Below are 21,845 nucleotides of genomic sequence, written 5' to 3' on the forward strand. Positions count from 1 at the left end.
TTGCGCTGTAAGGTCAGCGTTAACAATTGAATAAATAAATCATGATCAAAAATGCCTGGATCTAAAAACTGTGTAATAAATCCGCGGACAGCCTCCACCCCCCCATCATGAGGGATGGAGGTGTAGAGGCTGCACACATCAAGGCACACCATAATGGTGCCTTCAGGCAACACATCAAACTGTTTAAGCAGATGAATAAAGCTAGTAGTATCCTTGAGGAAGGATGGTTTTAACAACAGTAGGGGTTGCAACAGATGGTCTAACAGTTGGGCAGTAGATTGATACAAAGAATCACGGGCCGATATAATTGGCCTTCCTGGGGGCGACAGGGGGTTTTTATGAACTTTGGGTAAAGAATACAACACTGGTACCACTGGATGTTCTTTATACAATGCTTTGATGAGTTTAGATGATATTTTACCATCCCCAACCGCCTTGTTGAGGATGGAAAGCAATTCCTGTTGGTACTTGGTTGTGGGATTGGTAGACAGTTTTCTATATACTTGGGCGTCCGCCAGTTGAGTTTGGAGTTCATGTCGATAGTTGGAAACAATTGTCGTTCAAGATGTTTCCAACTATCGACATGAACTCCAAACTCAACTGGCGGACGCCCAAGTATATAGAAAACTGTCTACCAATCCCACAACCAAGTACCAACAGGAATTGCTTTCCATCCTCAACAAGGCGGTTGGGGATGGTAAAATATCATCTAAACTCATCAAAGCATTGTATAAAGAACATCCAGTGGTACCAGTGTTGTATTCTTTACCCAAAGTTCATAAAAACCCCCTGTCGCCCCCAGGAAGGCCAATTATATCGGCCTGTGATTCTTTGTATCAATCTACTGCCCAACTGTTAGACCATCTGTTGCAACCCCTACTGTTGTTAAAACCATCCTTCCTCAAGGATACTACTAGCTTTATTCATCTGCTTAAACAGTTTGATGTGTTGCCTGAAGGCACCATTATGGTGTGCCTTGATGTGTGCAGCCTCTACACCTCCATCCCTCATGATGGGGGGGTGGAGGCTGTCCGCGGATTTATTACACAGTTTTTAGATCCAGGCATTTTTGATCATGATTTATTTATTCAATTGTTAACGCTGACCTTACAGCGCAATTATTTCCTATTCGACGGGGGTTACTACCTGCAGCTAAGAGGGTGTGCCATGGGTTCTCCTGTGGCCCCCTCTTATGCGAATATTTTTATGTTTTTTGAGGAGGAATCTAAATTTTTCTCTGACCCTGCTGTACGTGACAGCTTACTCCTGTACACCCGCTACATTGATGATATTTTCATCTTGTGGACGGGTGGACAGGAGTCGCTGTCGACACTGATTGCCGATATCAACTTGGGCAACTCTTCCATCAAGTATACAGCTACCTACAGCAGCACCGTGACCCACTTTCTTGATGTGGAAGTCACAATCAGTGACAATGTGATTGGGACTGATGTATATTTCAAGGACGTTGATAGGAACACTTTCCTCCTTGGTTCCAGCCATCACCCACCGGCCCTCAAACGGGGTCTTCCACGGTCGCAGATGATGCGAGTTGCCCGCATCGTGAGCGACCCTGCTAAGGTGGGGTCCCGTTTGGATACTCTGATTTCCAAGTTTGAGGCCAGGGGATATGATCCCAAAATTCTACAGGCCCAAAAATTGGAAGTTCTTCAAATGTCACAATCAGATCTTCTCAGGTCTAGACCTAAAAGCACTGATGCAGTACTACCCTGGTCCAGCTCTTTTTCCACGGCTAGTGTAGTAATTCGCCATGCCACCAATGCCTTGTGGCCCATAGTCAAAACGGATCCGGAGTTACCGGGCCTAAATAAAATTAGACCACTGGCCGCCTTCCGTAGGGGTCCCAATTTAAGAGATCGCCTAGTTAAGGCTGACATTACTGGCATGGGGATACCAAAACCCCCTAACACCTACACTAAAGCACCAGGCTGCTACAGCTGCGGGTCATGTGAAACTTGCAAACATCTTATTTCATGTAAACAATTTAAGCATCCTCACAGTTCTAGGATGTTTAACATCAGACAGGTTTTAACCTGCAGGATGTCTTACATTGTTTACATTATAGTTTGCCCCTGTGGTCTTTATTATGTTGGACAGACTTCTCGTACATTTAGGGAACGTATGGCGGCCCACCGGTCGGCAATCAACCTGACCGCTCGAGGTAGGGTGATTGACCGGCCGGTGGCGCGCCATTTTAATCAATGTGGCCACTCTATTTCGTCCCTCAAGTACTTTATGATCGACCACATAGCCGAAACACCGCGTGGTGGTGATCGATCCAAAAAACTGCTTCTCAGGGAGTCAGAATGGATCTTCAAATTGGGGACCATCTATCCGGATGGTCTCAATGAGAAGATCAACTGGAACACCCTGTATTAATTGAATTAGGTTCAAACATCCCGGTTCTCTTATGCTTGACTGTTGTAATGTACTTGGATTCATGCAGTCATGTATATGTTTTGTTTCTGTTTATTCCACCTTTTATGTACGTTATGTAAATATTGTTGTATTTCTTGTCTTTCAGGCGTTAACACAGGATCAGGATGCCCAAGGGACGACACAGTGTCGGCATGTGTCTCTGTGTCTGATCCCGGTATGTAGTGTGAGTCTGCCGAGTGGACGGTCCACGGTAAGACACACTAATCCATCTATACTATCGGTGATTTATGCACAGTTATTGCTGCCTCGCGTGTCTATCCATTTGGAGCTAGATCTTTATGTGGTATTTTTGCCTGTTTACTTTGTATTTTCCTGGCCGCGGGCATTCCTGGTGTATCGCCTGTTATGTGATCCAGCCGGCAAGGAGGTGGAACGCTGCGCTTCCGTGCAGCTGAGACGCAAGCCAAGTGTTGCCTAGCAACTAAGGCTGCGCCTCGCGTACCGGAAGTGGTCAGCGGTTCACTTCCGCCGGCTGATGTCACGCTGACAGCGCGTCTTGGAGTGTCCCGCGGTCAGGTAAGTATAAATTGTCTATGCAATGTTATGTCCAGTGCTGTAGGTTTGGGGCTGAAGACGGGGGTAACACCCCGAAACGTTCCCCTCTATACCTCAATACAACTTGTTGAATTTGCTAAACAGTCTCCTGAGTGCCGTCATTTCTTCCGTTTGGATAATTGGACTTCTATATATATATATATATATATATATGTGTGTGTTTAGTAAAGGTTCCTTGAAGCAGCAATGGTTTCAATTGAAGCACTGACAAGCGTGTCATTAGTGAGTAATGAGTAAAGGAGTCGATTGTATTGTGTTCAGCTGTTACTGCTTGTAGTCATTAGGCGTTCCGTTCGCCTACCGCAGGACCGAGTGGTTTCCGCAAAGCAATACTTGCTTATGGACACCGCACATTTCTATCGGTTTTGTTCGCGTGCATTCGGAGTGCTATCCGAATGCACGCCCCCCAACATAAGTGTACTCCCCCGTGTCCGCCCATGTTTCCACCCAGTTTTGCCCACTTTGAAACTACGCCCCTGTGTCATTCCGCATGACGCCCACAATACGCCCATATTTCCCGAGTGATTGCGGTGCACAGTTTTGTACGGGATTAGCACGAACAGGTACGGAGTCCATGCTTGGCACATGCGCCTTGCGTTCCCCACGCATGCGCAGACGCCGTAAAAACGCGATCCGAAAGTATTCGGGAAAGTACGCATCAACCAGAATAAGGCCCAATGTGTAGTGTAGGATGGTCCAACTAAACAATAGACAGCACATGATGTTCATGACTTATCCTCCTCTGCAGAAAAATGTTACAGGAAATTAATTTATAATGTGTTCGCGCAGCTTCACAGTTTCATCAAGTTTTAAAATAATATTTGAGCCTTTCCCCACTAGGGGGCGTCCTTTGCATGACAGAAAGCAGACACTTGAGCCCAAATGTCATTGTGCGATTTCAGATAATGTGTGATTTTTTTTGCAAAAATCCCTCGATTATTGCAAATCGCATGTAATAGGGTGCGGTAAAAATCACATGATTTTACCGTTACCAAAAAGTCTCACATATTGCATCCAGATGTTTTCCAATGGAAAACTGTTAAAAACCACACATGTAATAGTGGGCCTAATTCAGACCTGTTCGCTGCTGTGCAAAATCTCACTGGGGCCGACTATTCATGTGGTGGGGGTGGGGGGTAACCGGCTGTTTAGTGGGAGAAAAACGTACTCCCAGGTTGGGATTCATGGGTATGCCCAAGAAACGCAGGGCATCTGCATACCATATGCCCCTGCCCGCCTCCATCACGCCCCTCCTGTGCGAGCACCATGGAAACTATGCAAGTCTCTAAAGGCACCGGCACAGGAGCCCGGCACATGCGCATAAGCGAATATGTGCATGCGCCGGGCTTCAACATCGCAAAAAAACCTTTTTCCCACCATTTCTGCAAATGAGAACATCAAACATCATAGGACAAGAGTGCTTAGTATAAAATGCTAGCTGGAAATTGATGGATTGCTCGTGATAATATGATGCACACAAACTGATTTATACAACCAAAATCAGCAGCAAGGTTTTATATATATATATATATATATATATATATATATATATATATATATATATATATATATATATATATATATAGTGTTTATTTTTTTCTATTTTATGTTTTTGAGAACTTTTTTTATTGAAGCACAGGCATCATTATTATACATCACAATGGGTAGATAGAAATTATATAACAAGTCATAAGAGAAAATACAAAGCCCAAAATACAGTAGGACAAACCTATTACAGACTGTATAGAAAATAATAAAGGGAAAATCAATGAATGGCAGTATGAGGTGCTGGTGATAAATATTCACAAGATATACAGTATATTGGTAATGTACGATGCCTGGCTTCTATCACATTATTCAAGCCAATGAATAAGAGAGAAGCTGCATTTCTGCAGGCAACTATCCAAGGAAATAATGTACAGTATACTATGGTACTATATTGAATAGCAACATTTAAGGGACTGCAAAGGTCAAAACTAGCACGCTGTTAAAGATAAAAAAGGACAAAAAGGGTACATGTGAACGATATGTAGCAAAAATGACTAAATATATACAAATTGTCCCATATAAACGGCATTCTATTGTAACAGACTAAATAAACTATATTAAACACAATAGTGTGAAAGCTTAGATATGTACATGACCTATTGAGAGGTAATTTAGACCAGATATGCCAGACAGTATCAGAGAATTGCAAGCCCAGAGTAATTAGTGACAAATGTAAGTGTGAGTACACCAGTAATCAAATTCAAGAGATCTAGTAATAGTGAATTGGTAGCTCTTACATTGATAACAATATCTCTGTACCTTCCAACTCTCCCACTATTTGGAGACTGTAGTGCTCGTGGGTGGCAGTGTTCCGCAGGTGGGGGACAGTTGGGGAGAGCCGGAGGTCATTGTTGCACTGATTGCTGAAGATATGCTTTGTGTCTATGCATGGAATCTCTTCAGTGCAGGGAAGGAGGGCATGAATGGACCCGGGGGCTGCTCAGTCTCTAAGGGAGGGCGGGGCACTCCCCAGAGACCACACCCTAGTGCCAGTGCCCCCCCCCCCCCCTTTTTTCTGGCCTGTCGCACCTCTGGCACAGCAGGTCCCAAATACTAAATTAAGAAAGTTGGGAGGTATGCAATCTCCATAAAATGAATAGCAAAAGGTCCCAAAAATAAGTATGTGAGATGACGACGCTGGCTTGACCTCGCTGATTAAAATTACACAGAACTGGGAAAAATAAAGGGAGATTAACCATGGTTTGAGATGAAGATTCAGTAAGGTGTGAGCTTTGATATAAGCAGTACAGTACTTTTAACCAGATAGGGTAGTAGAAGTTTACACAATTCAATCGCTAGGGATGCACTGAACATATTGAGAGCATGCACCATGTCTGACATTACCAAAACACTAAAAGACAGGATTGAACTGATCACTCCAGTGTCAGCACAGCAAAATGACCAAAACTTACACCAGGGAGTTCCCAGGCAATAAACTAGCTTAATCAATTGGGTGTACTCACCGACTACCAGTGCAACTACAAGAAGGAGTACAGCTACTAAAAGTGGCACTCCCAGTAGACTCTACGATCTGATCTCACAGGGATTTCTCATGGTGAACACTGGTCCCGCTATGTGTGTAGAGCAGCCCTAGGGTGCCGTGATTCCAGAAAGTTTAGGAACCTCTGGTCTAGGCAGTAGAGTTGGTAGCAGAAGACTGATTCACAGGACTCTAGGAAGGATCATAAACATATCTTCACAGAATACTCCCAGTTGTAAGATCCATTGAGTTACAGGTCTCACCAAATTACTTAATTTTAACCAAAGACATAAGTTTTTATACAAATAAATGTCTTTATTATATCCCACAGTTTTTATATTAACTTGTTTATGGTATCCACCAAGTCAAGAACATGATTTAGCTCATGGTTTCAAGTACAAGCAAAGGTATATTAGTTATTTTGTGTTAAGTAGTCTATGGACGTCTGTAATGTTGGAAGATAAACTGGTGCGGAGTCTTCTGTTGCTTTGCTCACTTGTCAGAGTTTTTTTAATTGAGATGTACAGAGGCATTTCCTACATTTGCAATGTTTTCAATGTATGGATTTAGCATAAAGTTCTGGAGCCTTCTGCTTGCTGAAAGGGTGTGTGCTGGAGGCGGTGGAAGAAATGCCTAGAAAGTGTACACTGAATAGTGTCCAGTCTCCCAGGCCCATACCCAGGACATCTTTTATCTCATTATTATCATTGTAGACAAGTGCTTTACCATCCAGATTGTGCTCTTTTATCTTCTTTTGGTACAATTTAAGATTGTGGTCCTGAAAACCTGCCTTCGTCATCTAGAGTAAGAGAAGGAAACACGTGTAAGACTGGAGTTGTATTATACTGGAAAGGTTTTGTTCATAAGGAATTTTCTGTAAATGGCGAAGAGTTATGAAGATCCTGCACATATTAGAACACACTTAGGAGACAAGACAGGGATGCCCGCTGACCCCCCTTGTTTTTCTCCTGTCTATCAAGCCCCTAGCTGCCACTATTCAAAACTCTCCCAATTTCCCAGGAAAAGGCATTGGTACGTCATCTCACAGACATAGTCTTTTTTTGTTTTCAACCCTACTATGACACTTCCTCATCTTCACTCTATACTAGATTAGTACAGTGCTGCCTCATTCTATAAATTACCACTAAAACAGATACCCTTTCTATTAATCTTTCCAAATTGCTCCCCTTGCTACGTGCAAAGTATCCAAATAATTGGCGGAAATCCTCAATTCGATAATTTGGGTCTAAATTTCCCTGCCAATACTTCTAAAGTTTTTTAAATTAATCTTATCCCTCTCCTCTCCACACTGTCATCTCTCTCTATTTCATGGCCTGCTTTGGATATCTCGTGGATGGGATGAATGGCTACATTTAAATGACTCTCTTACCCAAATTAATGTATCTCTTTCACACTATACCCTGCCTGTTCTTCTATTTTAACCAAATACCAAATTTCAAAATGAATTGCTAATTTCAATTTAACTAAATGGGGTTCCTCTGCCATAGCAGTATTAAGTGACATCTTAATACGTAACTTATTACTGCCCTCTTCCTGCCTTCAACAGAAATTTTCCATCCCATCATAGGAGCTCCTTCACTATTATCAAATAGACCACTGGCGGAAATCCATTTCGGTACAAGCCACCAGAGCAGACCCATTGTCCCAACAAATCCTTACCCGTACATTGCAATTTGACTTATACTGGTGATATTTCATGATGGTATAAAGTCCTGATTGATTTAATCGACATACCAAAGGCTAGTGCTTAACAGAAATGGGACTCAGACCTAGCTATATTACTACATAGCTTCTGGCCCTCTAGATCTAAATTGTGCTGGAGACAGTGTGGTCATATTGGACATATATATCATGTGTTCTGGTCGCGCCCAATTATACTAAATTACAAGTTGGATGTTTTTAATCTCATTAATAAAGTTTTAAATATAAATCTAGGCCATATCCTCATTGCGGCTAGTCCAAATTTAGCACAACAGAAAACTAACTTCCATTTTCTCATAAAAACCGAATTTACACCTTACTCATACTGTACATACCTTTATCCCCCTATGTCCGTTGGTTCCCCTGGCATGTTTACATTTTCCCAAAGGGTCTCCACATGTTGACACCCAGTTCGGTTTGAATTAAACTCCCTCTGACCCCTCCACTTCTGCTTAATTTACAAGACCATTGTTTGCTCATTCAATTTGTTCTTCTCTTTTTTATGCTATATTTTTACTATCTCTATCCATTTGTAGAAGCTGAATGGAAGATGCTATCCATATTGCATTTATTATGTTTGCTTTGTATTCCTCTTATACAGTAGCCTACTACCAATATATTGTATTGATATTCTTGGATTCCAGATGTAACCCATGCTCCCTTCATTCTCTCTCCCTATCTCCCCTTTATCCTTTTGCTTTCTTTACCCCACTTTAAAAATGGGTGTGGTACAGGGGTCCGACATTCGAGATCCAGACAGTCATCAGCCCGACGTCGTGATCCCGACTGGCTGGACCCAGACAGCATGGTGAGCGCAACTAAGCCCCTTGTGGGCTTGCTGCGCTGGTTACGCTGCGGGCACGGTGGTTTGCTACGCGAGCCACCTATTCTATTCTCCCTCTATGGGGGTCGTGGTCCCCCATGAGGGAAAATAGCAGGTGGCCGCCGGGATCCCGGCTGTCGGTGTTTTGACAGTCGGAATCCCGACGTCGGTTAAATGCCTGTCGGGATCCCAACTGTAGGGACCCCGTCCGGCACCCATAAAAATAGATTTTTCAATAAAAACTATTGATGTAAAAAAAAAAAAAAGATATGGATATATTACCGTAAATCAGCACAATCTCGGCAATTAAGCTTGTAGATAAGTGGGAATCATGTAAAAGGCAAAACCAGGTTGGTTTTATCTTTAAGGTGATTGGCAGAAATCACAACCTATTACATATAGGACCATATTCTGGTTTATTCGTTCGCACGCTCCTGTGCAAACGGTGATTGCACGCACGCAGTCTGTGAAGCAACGCCCACACCACATGCGAACGTGAGTGTTCACAATGCTGATCAAATGGGAGTGGCCACAAACTACACGCACACTTGCGTGCTTGCAAGCACATCGCCCTATTCGCAAGATCAGGCACTGAGCGTGTGTGCGTGCACACATCCTCTGTTGGTGAATTAATTCGCAACTCCAACCATGCAGCCAAACCATTCTCAACTTTTTATTTAATGACACGATGTGCCTCATTTCATTTTGTTTATTGAAGCAAATTTACTAATTGGCTGCCCATTGCCAAAGAAGCCTTATTACATAGGTGAATAATGTTTGTTTTATGTCTGACTTCCCCAACAAAAGTTAATAATATATCATTATGGTGTGTCACTCCACACCATAGAATAACATTTTAGTTTTTGTTCCTAGAATATTGTACTGAGCAATGTTTTATCAGCTTCTATATATATTATGTTGGGCACTGTTTTTTTCATAACTGTAATTGTACTAGGTGATTCATCGCGCCCTACGGGCGCTCTTCACACCGTCGTAAGGGGCTGCGCCCCCTTAATTTGTGAACGTTTGTATATGAGAAATATGGTTAGAATTGTATGAAAGATGCCCTGTATTGCAACTTAGGTGTCCGCGAATCGCGGGAGGGGGGGTCGCGGAGGGTGCCGCGAATTGCAGGAGGGGGGGTCGCGGGGGGTGCCGCGAATTGCAGGAGGGGGGGTTGTGGGGGGGTGGATGCTGCGAATCGCGGGAGGGGAGGGATTGCAGAGAATCGCGGGAGGGGGGTCGCGGGGTGGGTTGCCGCAAATCGCGGGAGGGGGGTTACGGGGGCGGGGGTTGCGGCGAATCATGGTAGGGGGGGTCGCGGGGGGTGTGCCGTGAATCACGGGAGGGGGGGTCACGGGGTGGGGTGCCGAGAATCGCGGGGGGGTGTGTGTGTGCCGTGAATCACGGGAGTGGGGGTTGCGGGGGGGGTGGGGGGGTGTGACGCGAATCGCCACAAGAAAAAATCAACACAGAAAGGTCAACACATGTAAATGTTGACATAAGTGTGGCACTTCATTGGTGTCCATGTCGACACATGAGAATGAATATGAAAATATTCAGAATATGAGAAAAAAAACTTCAAAAACTCATGTCAACCTTTTTCATTGTCGACCATAGCCATGTCAGTGTTTTCCATGTGCAATTTAATTCTGGAGCTGCCGCGAATCACGGGGGGTGCCGCGAATTGCGGGAGGGGGGGGGGGTCGCAGGGTTGGGTGCCGCGAATCGCGGGAGGGCGGGGTTCACAGGGGTTCCTGTGGGGGGTTGCCGCGAATTGCGGGAAGTGGGGTGTCACGGGGGGTGCCGCGAATCGCGGGAGGGGGGGTTGCGGGGGGTGTGACGCGAATCGCCACAAGAAAAAATCAACACAGAAAGGTCAACACATGTAAATGTTGACATAAGTGTGCCACTTCATTGGTGTCCATGTCAACACATGACAATGAATATGAAAACATTCAAAAAATGAAATAAATCTTCAAAAACTCATGTCAACCTTTTTCATTGTCGACCATAGCCGTGCCAGTGTTTTGCATGTGCCATTTAATCCTGGGGCTGCCGCGAATCGCAGGGGGGTGCCGCGATTTGCGGGAGGGGGGGGTTGCGGGGGGTGGGTGCCGCGAATCGCGGGAGAGCGGGGTTCATGGGGGTTCCGGTGGGGGGTTGCCGCGAATTGCGGGAGGGGGGGGGTCGCGGGGGGGGTGCCGCGAATCGCCGGAGGGGGGGTTGCGGGGGGGTGTGACGCGAATCGCCACAAGAAAAAATCAACACAGAAAGGTCAACACATGTAAATGTTGACATAAGTGTGCCACTTCATTGGTGTCCATGTCGACACATGACAATGAATATGAAAAAATTAAAAAAATTAAAAATAAATCTTCAAAAACTTATGTCAACCTTTTTCATTGTCGACCATAGCCATGTCAGTGTTTTGCATGTACCATTTAATCCTGGGGCTGCTGCGAATTGCGGGGGGGGGGTGCCGCAAATCGCGGGAGGGGGGTCGCAGGGGGGGTGCCGCCAATCGTGCAAGGGGGGGTCGCGGGGGGGTTCTTTTTGCCGCGAATCGCGGGAGGGAGGTCGCGGGGGGGGGGTGTTTTTTCCGCGAATCGGGGGGGGGGGGTCACGGGGGAGGGTTTGCCGCGATTCGCGGGAGGTCGCGGGGTGGTGGTTATGCCGCGAATTGCGGGAGGGGTCGTGGGGGGGTTCTTTTTGCAGCAAATCGCGGGAGGGGGGGTCGCGGGGGTGTTTTTGCCGCGAATCGCGGGAGGGGGGGGCGCGCGGGGGGGAGGTTTTGCCGCAAATCGCGGGAGGGGGGCGCTCACCTGGTGGCTGTGGAGTAGCAGTGCTGGGCAACATGGGAAGGCAGTGGGTGTCTGGCACTGTCTGTGGGCTCACTGGGCTGGTTCTCTGTCACATACCTCCCAACATGACCCTCTCCAGGAGGGACACAATGCTCTGTTTCTAGACTTCCCCTTAATGTATGATTGCCATCACCTGTTTTAAACAGGTTAATTTCTCAGAAAGGTGTTCAGCACAGATGAAGGCAATCACACATTAAGAGGAAAGTCCAGGAACAGAGCGTTATAGACACAGACACCCACTTTGAGTGACAGATGTAGCCAAATATTTAGGAGATGTGTGTATTAAGGCAATGTGTATTGTTTGTATTTACTATTTAAAAAGTGGATCAGGGGTTAATATTACAGTTGTGTTTACATACATCATTGCTGCGTACTGTATAGCGCATGCCTCCATTAGCCAACAAACCCTTCCATCATTTTGTCTTTACTCTGTGTACTAAGTTCTGGCTTTTATTCTCAGAATCAGCTTTATTATTTCTAAAAGTATTCCTGGTTTCGTTCTTACTAAATGGAAAGACACATGTAATCCACTGTAGCACTCGCTCCCTACTGTACAGTATCTCCATTCACAGCGATGTAGATGTATATATATTTTTTAAATAAACATATGAAGCATGAAAGGTAGAAATGTTTAAAGTGCAATAGTGTGCTTACCGTGTGCCTGCATTGAGTAGATGTGGTTAGTTAATTGGGTAATGAGAGACTTGTATGGTGCATGGGTGAGTATTGTATGCAGGTGCATGTATTTTAGCTATTGTACGTGCTGATTGGTGTTGCAAAATTTGGTCCGCTAAGCTGCTGCCCTGTGAGACCAGAGAGTCACTTTTTGCTTGCAAAGGTTTTTCAGCCCGAGCACTTCAAGTGTTCATGCAAGGTTGCGAAGCCACCACCCAGCACTTGTGGGCAACTCCCTTGTATACGCCCTAGTTTCCACCCATTTCTGCGCCCAGAGAAACTCCCACATCACGCCTACATTTATGTTTGTTCGCAAGCATATTTATGTGCGCAAGGGTGCAAGCGTGCACAGACTATGAAGCCTGCACATGTGCACTGTGGCAGATGCGCATGCGTAATAATCAAAATTATGCCTTGTGTGCGAATTCGCATTGCGAGCGTGTCAACCAGAATAACCTCCATACCCCATTGTGTCCTTTTTGGTAAAAGTCACACACAGATTGCTAAATTGTGCATGCAACGAGTCTGATTTGGAGTGAGTCCATTAAGAACAAAATGCAAATGTAACAGAAATGTGACAACAGTCCTACTTCATCATGGATCGCTAATTAGAGCGAATGAAAATCGAGCGATTATCAGCGCATTGTTAGCATTGCACGTGTGTGACTACACATTTCAAATGAAAATGCAAACACTAAACAATCGCAAAATGCAGCATACCCTCCAACTGTACCGGCAAATAAAGAATATACCGAATGTACCGATTTATTCAGTTTGGCTCGACTCCCCTGGCGTCTCGACTCCTCCTCCTGGCTCCAGGCTCGGTGTTACTTCAGTCTGCAGTCTAATCTGCGGTACTTGTGTATTATCACGGCCCGCAAATCGATTGCAAAAATCGGATGCAATTTAGCGGACGATTTTCGGTTGATCTTCCGTGATTTCCTGCCGATTTGCATGCTATTCCATCCTTGCACACCCCCACTATCCAAGTTAGCCCGGAGCGTGGCGAGCGGACGTGGTACGCGTCCTCCCGACCTGTTCATACCCCTACTATCCACGTCGGCGCAGAGTTAAATTTATAAAGCGTGGCTCACCGCTCTTCGGGCTCAGTGGCTCGCTGCGCTCGCCACACTTTATAAATTCAACTGCACGCCGACGTGAATATTGGGGTATGAACAGTTCGGGAGGACGCGTACCGCGTCCACTCGCCACGCTTTGGGCCGACTTGGATAGTAAGGTTGTGCAAGGATGGAATAGCAGGAAAATCGGCCGCGAAATCGCATTGGGGATCGAATCGGCCGCTAAATTGTATGCGATTTAGATAAAATCAGGTGCCGTGATAATACACAAGTACCTGATCTGCCACTGTGCGCCGCTCCCACCTGGCCCAGCACCCGGGGTTCCCAAGAGTGCATTGGGGTCCTGTGCCAGCGTGCGTGTCATAACGTCATGACGTCACACACCGGCACCGCTGACCCAGTGCACTCAGGGGAAAGGACTGTCAGCGCTCTCCACATGTGCAGTGACGTCCTCCCTAGCGCGAAGCTGGCTGAGGTGGGAGCAGCTTTGCGTGGGGTGCGGTGGCCAGGCAGCACGACGGAGGGGATCGTGGTGATGAGAGCGGAGCTGAGCCCAGCAGTGAAGGAGCAGCACATGAAATTTACTTCAGGCACACTGCAGCAAGGTGAAGTAAGATGAGGTGGCTGCATTTATTCAATTGTATAATACATACCCTCCAACTTTGTGTACAGGGCATCTGGCCCCTTTTACCAGTGACCACGCCCCTTTCCAGATTTGTACCGATTTCTACCCACCAGATGTTGGAGGGTATGGATGCAGTCTGACTGACAGGAAGGCTTTCTAGGCAGAAACATGGCATTTTCAGAGGTGGATCTCTGACGCCAGCGCTGACCACTTTCAGCCTGTGTCAGATTAGTGCAGATTAGTTCCAGGATTTGCGAATGCACAGCAATTTACAATTTATGGGCAATATTGCGGTAGGAGGTTATTCTTTCTTTCTGGGCAGAAGCTTTCTGCTCACAATCAACTGTGTTTTCTCTATATAGCGATCCATGCTGAACTAGTCCCTTTATGCACATTCTTAAGCAGGGGAAGCCAACTCCAGGTACACAGGTACACAGGTGTCACTTGTGATTCTGTGAGGAGACATGGAAAACATTAACTGTTGGTAGCTCTCGAGGACTGGAGTTGGCTACACCTGTTCTAAAGAATATTCATCTAAGCCAGGGTTTCTCAAATTAACCCCATCAGACAAAGAAAATGATCACAGTCACCAAGCAAATTACTACAGAATGGTCGCCACACGAGAGAATTGCAAATGGCACATGCATGGCAGAATTGCAAAGGCCCAAAATAATTGTAGGAGTCTAAAGTAACAGACAAATCAACTGATTTTTTAGACTCTTTGGATCACTGACTGAGAGTTTAATCATCAGCCTGACAGTCAGCAACATGGAGTTGCGACCATCTTTGGGGTCAGGACCCACAATTTGAGAACCGCTCATGTATGTGATTGTGCCACCCTACACTCTTTTATGCAAGAGCATTCATCATTAATATTGTTCCTACAGCTATCCATATGCAATGTGGAGAAAGTCCATCTGAATGTGGCATCTTCTTTAAACATCCAATATACAGAATAGCAAGTGGTTCTCTTGCAGGCATTTCAAATGTGTATATACTGGATGTACTGTATGACGCTGAATTATCTAAGTCCAAAAAACAGGTGTAATATTACTTTGTTGACTTGTGATGTGTTTATTGTAAAAACAATTATATAATTTTATTACTTGGTTTTTATTTTATTCTTTTTTTAAATAGCTATAAGAAACCATTGTGATTTTTTTTCCAGGTATAATAATAACAGTACACACTTACCTCTTTGCAGACTTGGTCTGTGCTCATGTTCCACAAAGACTGCTTGGTTAGTTTGTTACTCTTCTTGGATACCAACAGGTTATTACTGCCTCGTAAAAGTTCCATTTGCCTTTTAATGGAAGAGTCTAAATTAACAGTGTATGGCAGAAAAAAGTTAGCTTCTTTTACAGTGAATTTGTTCTCCAATAATTTCTGGAAAATCTCTGGATCCCCGTCCAGCTCCAGTAGATCTTTGAGGTCTGATTTATATGCATCCAGCTCTACCAGGGACTTCTCAAAAACTTTCCAGATGAAAATGCTATCATATGTAGACAAATTAGCAGCCCTATCTTGTTCATTAAGGCATTGGTTCTGCTGTTCATCTTCTATGCACTGCAATATCCAACTAAGCCGGCAGGGCCATTGGGTAGCCAGAAGCACCCACAAAGTCACCTTCTTAGGATCTATCTCAGTTTTTGGCTCATGCGTTTTTATTAGTCTGATGGTTATGGGGATTGTATTTACCATCCTAATGAAGTAGACAACATTGTCAGTGATATAATCTGTCATAATCTCATACAGGTGTTTGAAAGCTTCATCTATTATGGTTTTTATATTTTGTCCTTTGTTGGACAGACAATTGTGTTGTTCCTGTTTGCTGTAGCTTGTGACCTTCCAAGGAAGGTCACTAATACCATAAACATAGTTTAGGAAAGCTCGTTGCCGAAGCAAGTGACAATCTTTTTCATTAGGTATATCAGAGTTTATGGTCAAAAATTCTCCTGTTTCTCGTATGACCTCAACCTTCCTCTCAATTATATTTCTCAGGACGAACAATTTAGTTTTACAGTCCATTTTGGGTATACAGAATGGCAATGTTATGATCCGATTTAAGAACTGATAGCCATTGTTAGCCATGCCTTTTAACATCTTAGAGCTTTCAACACATTCCACAATGATACTGGGGTCTACGGCCAAGATGGAAATAAATGGAGCATTGGGATCAGAGAGGAGAATATTCATGGCACTCAGAACTCCTACCACTTTGTCCGGCATGCACTTGTCTAAGTTTGTAATCTCTAGGATCACTGTAATTTTCTGCCCTTGGACCTCCATGAAGTGGATGAAACTAGTGATTATCTTAACCTCCCTCTTTACGTCACTCATGAAGCCCAACTGGGAGCTCATGTCTTTCCGATTCAGTTTTCGCTCAATTTTGCCCCTCTGGGTAATAACAACATTTTTAATCACCGTAAAAGCTACTTTACATATACCTGCTGTTGAGATACTAGCCATGGTTGCCCCGATACCTTCAATGGCAGCAAGCATACCTCCTGTGAGATCACCATATAGAAAGCCAAATATGATAATTAAAGTAACCACAGTGATCCCAAATAATAGGAACAGCAAGATAGCTAGCCAAAGTGGGATACATAAAAACTTCTTACTAACCCATTCCTGTTTAAATGGGGCATCTTTATTTTTGTTTTTACTGCCCACTGCTCGATACACACTAATGGGTATGCATCCAAAGTATTTCTCAATGCCGTCACAAAGCCTAGTAACCATCCCAGCCCAGAGTTGGTCACTACCGGAGAATTGCCACGCACTGAACCGGATGTAGATAAACTGTTTTTTCTCTCGTTGCTTATGCCTCTCCTTAATGACAGGTTGAAAAAATATCATACACAAGATGAGAAGAATGTAGTCTTTTCCAGAGGTTTTCCTTGTGTTCTGGCCATTTTTATGGACTTCCCTCAGTTTCTTCAATGTTTCGGCACGTAGGTATGCTTCAATAACAAGAAAATAAAATTAGCTTCTTCTCATCCTAGTATCATTCTGAGAACACCATGATCTTTTCTACTACACCTCAATACTGAATATCAATAATCAATCATCTGGATTATTTTAGTGCTGTACACACTAAGGGCCTTATTCTGGTTGGTGCGGTCCGTTCCAAATTCTTTCTGAGGGCGCTTTTTAGCCGTCTGCGCATGCATAGGCAACGCAATGCGCATGTGCCACGCATTGTCTCCGCACTCGTTCTCACTAATACCGTCCAGAAATGTGCACCGAATTGACTCGGGAAATATAGGCGTAATATGGGCGTCATTCGGCCCTACACAAGGACGCGGTTTCAAAGTGGGCAAAACTGGGCTTAAATCTGGGCGTACACGAGGGAGTGCACGAACTGTTGTAGGTGTGCATTCGGACAGGACACCGACTGCAAACGAACCAACACGCATGAAATATGCGGTCTTCAGAAGCAAGTTTCACTTTGCGGAGAGCACTTGTTCATGCGCTAGGCATTCGGTTTGCCCAATTAGTACACCCGCACCTGAAGCACTCTCAGCTGAACACAATACAATCCACTCCTCTATTCATTAGTGAATAATTACACTCTCTTCATAGTTTCATTGCTGCCTAAATGGCCCATTACTAAATACACAAATATATGCTGCAAACACGACTGCATTGTTGCTATTTTACCCACATTTACACTGCAAGCAATGGACAGAAATTTGTAACACTAATATAAATTTACATTTCACTTTTACATTCAGCGATAACAGCACACATGTGGGGGTAAAATAACAATTTATTAAATTTTACAAAAACATAAGCACTTTTTACCATGTTAATTGGCACATGGGTAAAAATAAAGGGAACATAATAATAAAGAAAAATAATATTAAAAATTTACAAAATTGTTATCATTTCATACATAGCCACAGCAGAATCATTAGGAACACATCAGGTGGCTTCACAAGAAAAGTATAGGACCAACACTTCAAGAACAGCAGCCAGTAATGGTAGCAGAAAGAGGGCAACAGGGGAACCAACCAAAACATTCCATCTGAAGGCACCACAAATGTGGGTTCCCTTTGCACAGGATTGGGTTGCACACATAAAGCTGACACACACAGCAAAATAAAAGATGTGGGATGACATAAGGGTGGAGATTAATGTGGATGCCACCTCACTTGCGTGGCCATTTTGCCCTGGTAGGGGCCTGGCCACGTGCAGCAGCTCTTTGGCCACGTTGTGCTGTTGGGTTGGGTGTAGCAGCTGCTGTGGAAGGGGGTGATGGTGTTCCCCTTCCGGCAGCAGGGAGTGCTGGTGTTGATAAAGCACCAGAAAGGCTGATAATAGGCCCCTATTGGTTGTGATTAGCTCTGCCACAAGCTCATTATGGCGGAGGAGGAGGTCATTTTGGTGCACCAGCAGGTCATTTTGGCGATCGGCTTGCTCAGCCATGACCTGCTGGCTCCCAGCTATTGCCTGCTGGGTGCCGACAATAGCCTGCATGACCTTCTCGGTCCTACTCAGCCGCTCTGCTGCTAACTCTCCCTGCTGCTGAATGGTGTTAAGCAGCTGCGTCCACCCGTGCACATCCGGTGTGGCCGGTGGCGGCTGCTGCACCTGTCTGCCACTGGTGGCAGGTGGCACTGTCTCCTCCTCCTCCTCAAGAAGACCACTCCCGCATGTTGCAGATGGTGCTGAAATAGAAACGTACAATTACCACACATTCCTTGAAACTTATTACAAACTAGTTATGTCATGCTAACAAATTACCTTCAAGTTCAGCCACAAATACATCCACTGGGGCCTCACTGTCCATGTTGCTCTCCCCCCGGACTTTCTCGATAGCTATACAATCGATGGCCAACTGCTCCAGGGGTGAGCTTAAGTCGGCCTGGCATGGGGCCAGTCCCAGTGGTGTGTTCCCAACGTGCGGTCATTTTCTTCTTGAGATTGCTTTTGAAGTCATGCCACCTGCAACCAAAGTTTAAAAATTATTACGTGTCACACCTAAAGTTTGTATTAGCATGCATTGTTATATGCTACAGATTTTTAAGGCTGCTTCATTCAACAGAACTTACATTAGGTCAAAGCTTAAAATAATCACCTTGAACATACATTCCCAGTCACCATCTAATATATATTGAATAAGTGACATGGCAATCATGTCTCTTGCTCCTAGCAACGTGACCTGGCATTTACCAATTGCATCTACCTTTGTATAAACACATTACTGGTATTGTTAAACTCTAACTTTACACACTTGAACTTGCCTTTTCTTAACACTCTCTGATTCTCTAACTTGTGGAGCAACCGCATTAATCTCCGCAGTGATGTCGTCCCAAATCTTCCATCTCATTGTGGGTGTCAACCTTGTGTGTGTCAACTCTATCAAATCCCGTGCATGGGGTACCACTATTTGAAGTTCCTCGGGTTGGAATGCTTTGTTCTTAGTGGTTGGTTCCTCTGTTGGCCTCTTCTGGCCACGCCCACGGCTACCAGTTGCTGTACTCGAAGTGCTGGCCTGGCTACTCTCTCTTGTGAAGCCACCTGCTGTGTCCCCAATGATTCTGCTGAGGTCGAAGGTGGCCCTGCAGAAGATGGGCCTGCAGACACCATTGCCTGGTCACCTCCCAATGGCTGATTTGTGCTCAGGTGCACATTGGAGGTGATGGAGTCCAGGCGAGCCATGAGGAGCTCATGCTCATGAGCATTGTCTGACTCTGTCCCAGACATGTTTGCAGCAAAATCTACTTCTTCTTGCACACCTATATATACCCATGTATCTAATTGGCGTACATCACCCCCACCCAGCGTTCTGTACTGCTATGTATCATGCGGCAGCGTACCGTATGGCCGCGTACACCGTGGTGATTGTGCAGCGCAAACGCCACGCCCATACCAGCGGGAAAAATACTTTACAAAACCAGGCGTCCATTCCGAGGTTGTTTTTCTATACATAGCCTAAATTTCTCAAAACTGAACAGCTACAACTTTTCACAGTCATACATGCAATATGTGAATGGTGATTTGTAATGTGCACTTGTATTGTAGGTACATCAAATGTAAATAACCCATTCCAGATTTAAATCCAGTCCACAACACATGCAATACTAATCACTGATTGCATCCAAATCACATGTGATAGGCCTATAAATACTGGCTTGATGCTAGGTACATTTGAATCCATATCTCTAGTGTGGGCCGGTGTAAGGTAAGGTTTTACATGTTTCTTTTAGAGATTTGATAGATTTACAATGTTAGTGTACTCATTTTGGCACAAGTGTTTAACATATCACACTCTATTTTTGTAGTCAATCGTTGCAGCAGAGGACATAGGCTGAGAGGTTTTTGCTGAGCTATGATTGGTGGAGCTCATTACATGCTTCTCAGGTCCATGGACAACAGCAGCAGCAGCTTAATAATGGGAGGGTTTGGATTCAGAGGAAGCACTATGACTGTGAGGTCTCCTACAGAGTAAGGGGTAGAGGGACAAACCCAGGCTTTTCATGTGGTATGTATGTATGTGTGTGTCATCTATCTATCTATCTATCTATCTATCTATCTATCTATCTATATATATATATATATATATATATATATATATATAATTATATTATTCGGTGTCCGTGTGGATTAATATATGTGGGAAAAACCATCCGCCCCTTTAAGGAACGGATGGCAACCCACAGTTCAACCATCAGACACGCATTGGAGGGCAAAATCATTCAAAATGAACAACCTGTACCCAGGCACTTTAGGAAAAGAGGCCATGGGTTATCAACCCTCCGATACAAGATAATAGACCAGGTCCCTAAAAATAAGAGAGGAGGTGATCGTAAAAAACTTCTGCTACAAGCAGAAACAAGGTGGATACACCGATTAAATAGAGTACACCCCCATGGTCTTAACGAACACTGTACTTTCAATTGTTTTCTGTAATATATATCTTTTTCTTTAATTGTTTCTACCAATGGGCAGTTAATGTATTGGTTGCTTCCTGCATATTACCATATGTTGTGATTTTTCCAGGTTGATCACATGCATTATTTATGCCGATAGAACATGTTTCCACATTGTTTACATGTTATTATTAATTAGAATATGGATCCTACAGTTCGCTGTAGACTTATTGAATATTGTCTTAATACAAGATTGACTAAAGTTACTTGCGCTCACAAAGAGGTTGCTGCTGGGAGTAACCACAAAGATTGGGATACCAAACCCAAAGTATTACACCAAAAGACACCAAGATATGGAGCTCCTCAGCGCTACCTCCGGAAAATTTCTTGATCCCCTTAATATAAGTGGGGGGAGAATGGTATTCTCCAAATGTGTAGGGGAAAGAAAAGACAACACAATTTTCTCATTAATACAGGTCTGTGTCTAGCATTCCACGGATACTGAATCCCAGATAGACTCACCTAGTCAAGCTAGGAGAAGTTCCCGTAACAGTTTCTTTTCAAGCTGTCAACACATGTAATAAAAATACTAAGACTCACCGAGGGGCAGTGCCCTATTTTCATCCAAAGGTTTCTTTTTATTTAAAAATAATGAATATTCATTAACGGGCAGGTACTTAATGGGCTTCCGGGGCTCATTCAGGTTGGTCCTGACGAAGCTGCTAGGCGAAGCGTACGCCGACTGTACACTTCGTGGCTTCACCCCCTGTTCCCCCCACCCACTTGAATGCATTTTGATCTGTTTCTCTCCTTAGCGGTATAGGAAGCGGCTCCCACGCACACGAGTCTGCCCGGCAGACACACGCTGTGTGTGACGTCCACACAGCGTTTACCTGTCTCCCGGCGAGCAAACGAATACTAGATATCCACACCGCAGCACAGTATACTGTTAATATACGGCTCCATACAAGTATCGGGCTGCCGCACTTTTGGCAACCTGTGGCTATAATCCTTACTATCTCACAGAATATTGGCTGGTGGAAACCACTTTGAGATATAGGTGGGGACCACAACCAAGTGTATAGCCATAGTGTAATACACACTAACAAATCCAGGCAATTTATTGGCAAGATCCC

General features: G+C 44.5%; 1 protein-coding gene across 1 annotated transcript in view; it reads right to left on the reverse strand.

Annotated features, from left to right (window-relative positions):
* Nucleotides 1-6,553: 6,553 nt before the first annotated feature.
* LOC146036907 (kinase D-interacting substrate of 220 kDa B-like) overlaps nt 6,554-21,845 on the reverse strand; it is a 46,051-nt gene continuing 30,759 nt past the window's right edge. Inside the window, 3 exon segments of the mRNA XM_083160751.1 lie at nt 6,554-6,670; nt 6,672-6,842; nt 15,026-16,794. Coding sequence (XP_083016877.1) covers nt 6,554-6,670; nt 6,672-6,842; nt 15,026-16,794 — 2,057 coding nt within the window.

The sequence above is a fragment of the Crinia signifera genome, chromosome 9 (assembly GCF_055691185.1).
Source record: "Crinia signifera chromosome 9, ASM5569118v1, whole genome shotgun sequence".
Taxonomy (NCBI): Eukaryota; Metazoa; Chordata; class Amphibia; order Anura; family Myobatrachidae; genus Crinia; species Crinia signifera.